This window comes from Trachurus japonicus, unplaced genomic scaffold, assembly GCF_045865225.1.
Source record: "Trachurus japonicus isolate A0001 unplaced genomic scaffold, Traja_1.0 AP029706.1".
NCBI lineage: Eukaryota > Metazoa > Chordata > Actinopteri > Carangiformes > Carangidae > Trachurus > Trachurus japonicus.
The window spans coordinates 21,524-28,715 of record NW_028219839.1 but is presented as its reverse complement, the minus strand read 5'-3'; the positions used below and the strand labels follow the sequence as shown (position 1 = coordinate 28,715).

Sequence of the window (7,192 nt, the reverse complement as noted above, 5' to 3'; positions counted from 1 at the left end):
CAGTAGCGCGGGAAGGGGGGTGCTGCCGGGGCTGCAGCCCCCCCTGGTGGTGCAGGGTGTAACATCACTGTAAACCTAAATGTTTGAAATAAATGAATAAATATATATATATATATATATATATATATTTTTTAAGTATATATATATATAATATCTGTAAATTATATGGGGTGTAAATCGAGTTGTGGGAATGTGTGGGAAAATACATTTTAAAAAAAAGATTGTGGAGGAGACTCACCAGGAAGCTGCTTCAGCATATTCAAACGAATAGTTGAACAACAATGGCGAGCGACAACCGTGGACGTGGAGTAAAACAGAAAGGAATATTGGATTTTTTCACAAGTAATGTTACTGTGCCTATTTCAAAAAAAACAAAAACGACTATCACCGAGGAGCAGGACGACAAAGAAGATGAAAACAGCAACATTCATCCTCCTACTACAGAAGAGATCCCAGCTAGCATTAGCAGCTTAGCACCAGCCCCGCAGCTCCCGACAGGAGACGGCGGCAGCGGGGGCTGCGAGAAACAACAGCCCGGCTCCAACTCTGCACGTTCCGGTATGACCAGGGCCCCCGGTGCCGGGGGCGAGGCGCCGTTTCAACCAAATCTCAACTTTCCAGGAAGGAGATTCGGCTCTGAAAGTTTTGAGAGATCATTCCAACGAAGATGGTTTGAAAAATGGCGATGGTTGCATTATGTCTCAGAAACAGACAGTGTGCTGTGCTTTACCTGCAATCAAGCAGTGGCGAAGGGATTACTGCTGCACTCCCATAGTGACAGCTCATTTGCTAGGGGCGGCTTTTGCAACTGGAAAAAGGCGAGAGAAAAGTTTGCCCAACACGAGCTGTCAGACCTGCATTCTGATTCATTGCGGGCACTAGCTACACTGAAAGCAACTCCTATCAGTGCAATGCTTTCTGATTTAGCAGCTCGGGATCAAAAGACGGCCAGGACCGTGTTGGAACTTTTATTCAGATCCATTAAATTCCTGGGCCGGGAGGGGATGCCGCTCAGAGGGCATAGTCATCGCGACGGCGTCCTATGGCAGCTTATGCTGGAGAGGACGCACTCACTACCAAGAGCCAGAGAATGGTTTTTACGCAGAGACAACTGGATGTCGGATACCATCCAAAACGAAATCATTGAGATGTTTGCTCACGCCATACAGCGAGAAATCATCTCTGAGACTCGCCACTGTTCCTTCTTTGGACTCACAGCGGATGGAACTACAGACATCAGTGCATGTGAACAATTCTCCTGCTGCTTGCAGTTTGTGGATACAGATTTAAAAGCACAGAACGTGTTTCTTGGATTCTACAGTGCACCCGACTCTTCAGCAGAAACACTGTTTACATGCATCAAGGACATTTTTCTCCGTTTGAACTTCCCCCTGGAACGCCTGCATGGATACTGTTTTGATGGTGCCTCTAATATGTCCGGGCGCGTAAATGGTGTTCAGGCGAAACTTAAAGCGCAGTGTCCAGACTCCCTCTACGTCCACTGCAGTAACCACGCACTAGACCTCGTTCTGCAGGAGGTAGCGAGGGACGTGAGACTCATTGCAGACACGCTGAACTTTGTTCAGGGAGTTTCCGTTGTTCTCAGGGAGTCCTCCAAACGCAAACAATTGTTCCAGTCTCTTTTCGGCTCTGAAGATGTGGTCTGCAACGTCCTGGGGCTATGTCCGACTCGATGGTGCATCCGCACCACAGCCATCTCCCGAGTTATGGCTGTATACACGACACTCCTGGAGACACTTAAAACATTGGAGCAAGACAAGACAATGAGGGGTGAGACGCGGGCCAAGATCTCCGGCTTGTACAAGCAAGCAAAAAAAGCGAAGACATATTATGGCTTGGTGTGCAGCGAGGCGCTTTTCAGGCCCTCTGAGGCAGTGGCACGAAGTCTGCAGAGCAAAACCCTCACTGCTCGCGCAGCGCTGGAGTGCGTCAGCGTACTTCAGCAGCACATGAGGAAGACACTTCGGGAGGACAATTTTTTAAAGCAGCTCGTTGACAAAGTAAAGACTTGTGCAGTCCACAATAATCTTGAAATGCCCCCTCCCTCCAGGACGAGCAAAACCCCGGCTCGCATCCGCAGCACCATACAACCTGAAGCCGTGGTGCCTGACTCCGGAGAAGCGCAGTGGAGGCGTCAGTTCATTGAAGCCGTGGACATAGTTGAAGCAGAGCTTAGTCGAAGATTTGACCAAGCTGGAATGAAGGTGGCTGCCCATAGAGAAACCACTCTCATTAATGCTTTAAACCAAAACCTGGCTGGACTGGAAGAAGTTCACCTACCCAAAACATTCAACAGATCAAACTTACAGATGCAGCTGACCTTACTGAGTGACATGAGCAAGGACAACATTTTCAGATCTGTCCCAGATGTTGCTGAATTTATTTCAGCGCTGCATCCACAGACCAGGGGGCTGTTTAAGGAGGTCGAGGCCTTTATTGAACTTTGCCTGTGTCTGCCTGTGTCAGCTGCTCCATCTGAGAGATCGTTCTCCTCCCTCAGACGACTGAAGACCTGGATGCGAAGTACCATGACCCAAAAGAGGTTGACACATCTGGCTGTGATGCACATACACAGCCACATCCTGGACAGAGTGGATGTGCCCTCTCTCGTTAGGAGCTTCATCAGGAACACACCAGAACGCAAGGCCACGTTTGGTGCCATGTAAATCAAGGTAAGACCTGATTTTATTCATAACACTCTCACTGTGCATTTTCGGCTTGTTTATTAATTCCAGTCACATTTTATATGTGTGAAATCCTGCTTGTGTGTACGCACACCTTGAAAATCATGTGAGGTTACTAAAGTTTCATAACTAAAATGATCATGAAATAATCATGATTAGGGGAAATAATGTATTTGCTGTGGAAAGAAGGCAACATAATGCGTAATCATAGGTTAAACAATCTTTGCTTCCATTAATTTAGTTTGGATAACAGTAATAGCTGCAGCAGCAACAACGTTAGTTGCTAACAGCTGTCTTGTTTTTATTTCTTAATTTCAGATATGCGAAGTTGCTTGGCCATGGTGATCGCCGCTGTTTTTCCTGGTTACCACCTGCCGCTGGCTGTTTTTTTTATTTTTTTTAAAATGTTTTTTCTGCTGGCCGCTTCCTTTTTCTGCTGATGTTATTTTAGGGCCATTGTTTTTTCATGCTCAGCCTGAGCACCAAGGACAGCGCTTATAGCGTTTCAGTGTATCTAATTTTGTTGAGGCCTTTTGTGAGGTTCGGTTCAGCACCACGGACAGTCGCAGTGTCACTGCGTTAAAACTAATTTTGTGTCTGTCATGTCATGAGTTGATTACTGTACTTTGCATATAGACAAAAAATTTAATAAAATTTGCATTTCATCTAAGAATTTATGTATGTTTTATTTGCGTGTAGCTTTTGGGAGCCAGTAAGCAGCCTAGTAGGCCTAGTGTGCTATGCGCTAGGGTACAGTAGCAGAAAAAATACGATGACGTCACTCATTCATTCATTCAGTTGGCAGCCCCCCCTACTTAAAACATCTTCCCGCGTGCCTGTCTACATGTTCTATATGTAGAATTAGTTTAATAGTAAATGTATGTGTATCAATGTTTATTTGAATAGTGGCCATGTGTGTGACTATTTAAAAAAAAAAATCACTACTCAGCGGTGACCAACAACTCTAATTTTAGAGCAGAAGTAAGCGATTAGGTCGTTTTGGCTAACTTCTTGTCAGCAGATGGAATGTTGTTAGGGGGTCCGTCCGCTATTCCGACATGTCTCTATTCCGACATGTCTCTATTTAGACATCCCGCTATTACGACATCCCTCTATCTAGACATGCCGCTATTCCGACACTTTTTGGTATTGATAGTCCGACACGTCATCTTTTTTTTTTTTTTTTTTTTTTACAGCTGCGATACCCAGGCGCGTCTCTCTCTTTTTTTTCTTTTCAGCATGCCTATCACCGGTTTGATGAGGGAGTGATGTTCTTAATCTCAACAACTCAACTATCAAGTCGCAAACAAAACTGACACACATGATAAACAAAGAACTATGCTGCAGTTTGTTTGTCAAGTTAACCTGTGACCTTCAGCACCACGGACAGCGCCGCGGATGAGCCACGGAGAGCTGCATCTGTGAGCGTCTGGGCTTAGGGCCTGGGGCAAAAGTGTTAGTAAGCAGTGTAAAACTGCTGCTACTAAATGTTTTGCTTAGGCCTACGGCGAAAAGACACCCAAAATATTTACACCTTTTTCAGATCTATTAAACTGTGCGTGCACAACTCTCCGCAATTTCTCTTTGATAAATCAAATATCAAATGGTCAGCACGTGCATATTAATTAGCGAGATACATGGCATCGGGCAATAACTCAGTCAGAAAAATTATCTTGCATTTTAATAAGCTACTAAAAAAACAAAAACCTCCCAAATCTCAACAAAAGGGAGCAGAAAGAAGAATAATCTTATGTAATCTGCCCCTTTATCCCAGAAAATCTTTTTTTTTTTCCTTTTACCGTTAAAACAATGTAAAGCAGGACGATAGTTACCATTACTTTGAACGCCTTTCCACTACACAGTTACAGCTCTACTGGACTCGGTTTAGGTCATTTTCCATTACAGCTGAGTCCTTCACAGTTCCTCCTCAGGGCCGCGTTGTCTCACTCTTTATTCTCTCGTCAGCTCCAAACACACGACACGTGCACCTCGTTAACTCAGGTGACAGAATAATAACAGTCTCAGTAGCTGCAGATCAGTGTGCGCTGCTGCCGGTGTGTTTTTAAACTTGGCGTTTTTTTTTTCTTCTCTCTTATAGAATGTATGAGAAACAGTGTCTCAGATGAAAAATCAGAAAGACACGTCTGACTAACGTAATCAATCAATGTCGGAAAAGCGGAATGAAAAATAGTAAAGTGCCGCTACTCCGACAATGAAAAAAAAAAAGTCGGAATAGTGGGACACTTGAAAAATAATGTTAATGCCGCTATTCCGACAATTAGAAGTCAATGTCGAAATAGCGGCATGTCGGAATAGCAGCATGTAACCGGAGTTAGCAGTCCCCGCCCTCGTCCCTACGTCACCACATTCACGCGCATCCCTTGGCTGCACACACAGAGAGGACCGCCCCTTCTCCGCCGTTCTCTCTCCTCATTGGATAAAGGTTGTAGGATACAAGGAAAGTTTTCTCCTCGACTTACAGCAGAGCAGAGTGACTGACAGACCCGTGTTTCAGACCAAACACTCTATGTAAGTGACTGCTGTTGGAACACAAACATTCTGCTTACTTCTGCTTTGAAGACCCCCTCCCATGAAAATCGTGTTTTTCGTGCTTTTCACATGTTCCTGTGGCATTTTTCTTGTGTTAGAGCACATATCAGCAGAAAAGGAAGTGCAAAATTGCATTTCTGAGTTTTTCTGCCTTCAAATTGCTGTGAACCAATGGCAGACGCAAACTGGCAGTTTCAGGGAGACTGGAGATGACGTGTCACACCTCCAGGGGAGGGCACTAGTGCTACAAGCTCCCGCCCCGCTCTGCATCTGGCTCAGAGGTGAAAGGCTTGGCAGCTCGGTATAGCTGTCAAGGTATAACAGGTATAGCTCACCCGGTAGAGCAGCTTGCACCGTGAGCAAGGATTATGTTCCAGTAAAACTCCACACTGGGGAGTATTGCGCTAAACGCGCTGAATCTGTAATTGTACAATGTCCAGCTGTCAGCAAGCGGGGGGTGGGTTGCGAGGAGGTGGCTGGGCGGGTGCAGAGCAGCGCAGTCTCCACCCACCCTCCAGAGGTGCATTGCTAATGTGCATTGCTAATGAGCTGGTTTTAAAATGACCAAAATGGTCGCGGGAGGGGGACTTCAAGCTTTTCTTGAAATGCATGATGTCCTCTCTTACTCACTGTACTACAGCTCTTTTCTTTCTATTCGGTAACACTTTACTTGAAGGTAGCGTCATAAGAGTGACATGACACTGTCAGCCGAGACAAGGAAGGTGTGCTCCTTATCTTTGTGTGTGTGCATGAGTGAGTGTGCATGTGGTAGTGCGTCCTCCATGTACTAGTCTACTTGCTAAATCTGTATTTTATTTATTTTGTGGTAGGACTTTTATGGAGAAGATTCACTCACATCCATTTTGTTTTATGTCGCCATCATACAGGAATAAACCTGAGTGTGAACCCACCCCTGGGTCAGAACACAACCAGTGTAGCCGGGGCCTGCAGACCGTCCCGGCTACAACTGCAGCGCTGCAGCTGAGGTCAAGGCATGCCTTGACATAAAATTCCACCTGGAAATTGAATTATTTATTTATGTTTTTTTTTATGGTTTTTAGACACTGTTATTATATGTTTGTTTTTTATTTATTGTCAGTATAATTGGTTTTAGAATTTCAAACTTTCAAAAATATTTGATCTCTGTTTTACGTGATGTGAAAAAATTATTATATTGTCATAATTGTGTCATGACAGTCAGTTTATCCTTCATGTTTTATTAATGACAAATACAAATGCTATCACTTTACTTGAGGTCACAGAATATCTTCATTACATTGTCATGATTGTGTCATGACAGTCAGTTTATCCTTCATGATATGTTAATGACAAATAAAAATGCTACCACTTGAGGTCACAGAATATCTTCATTACATTGTCATAATTGTGTCGTGACAGTCAGTTTATCCTTCATGATATGTTAATGACAAATACAAATGCTACCACTTTACTTGAGGTCAGAGAATTTCTTCATTACACTGTCATAATGGTGTCATGACAGTCAGTTTTGGGTATCCTGTCCACATCCTGTCAAACAACAAGTGCTAGATTTGTTCTGTAACCTTGCACATCTAATTAATAATCATTATGTCAACTAAACAGAAAATATTTCATTAATGTCAAGTTGTCATGACAAGGCCCTTTTCTGGTAATTTCACTTTGAGTAATGTCAAGTTGTCATAATAAGGACATCCCAAACAAATGTAATGTCAAGTTGCCATGACAAAGACGACTTCTGGTTATGTCACCTTGATTAATATCAAGGTGTCATAATCAAGACAACCAAAATAATGTCAACTTGTCATTACAAAAACGAATGACACTTAATGAGTCATAAATGTTTAATGACATTGACATAATGTTTATGACTGTGAGTCACTCTTATGACACTACCTTCAAGTAAAGTGTTACCTTCTATTCTTACTGTACATGAATGA

At 43.6% G+C, this 7,192-nt stretch overlaps 1 protein-coding gene across 1 annotated transcript; it reads left to right on the top strand.

Moving 5' to 3' along the window:
- Window positions 1–281: 281 nt before the first annotated feature.
- On the top strand, window positions 282–2,687 carry LOC146960984 (zinc finger MYM-type protein 1-like). Its single transcript, XM_085771882.1, has one exon. It carries the CDS (start codon window positions 282–284, stop codon window positions 2,685–2,687), a length of 2,406 nt encoding a protein of 801 aa, XP_085628008.1.
- The last annotated feature ends 4,505 nt before the right edge of the window (window positions 2,688–7,192 follow it).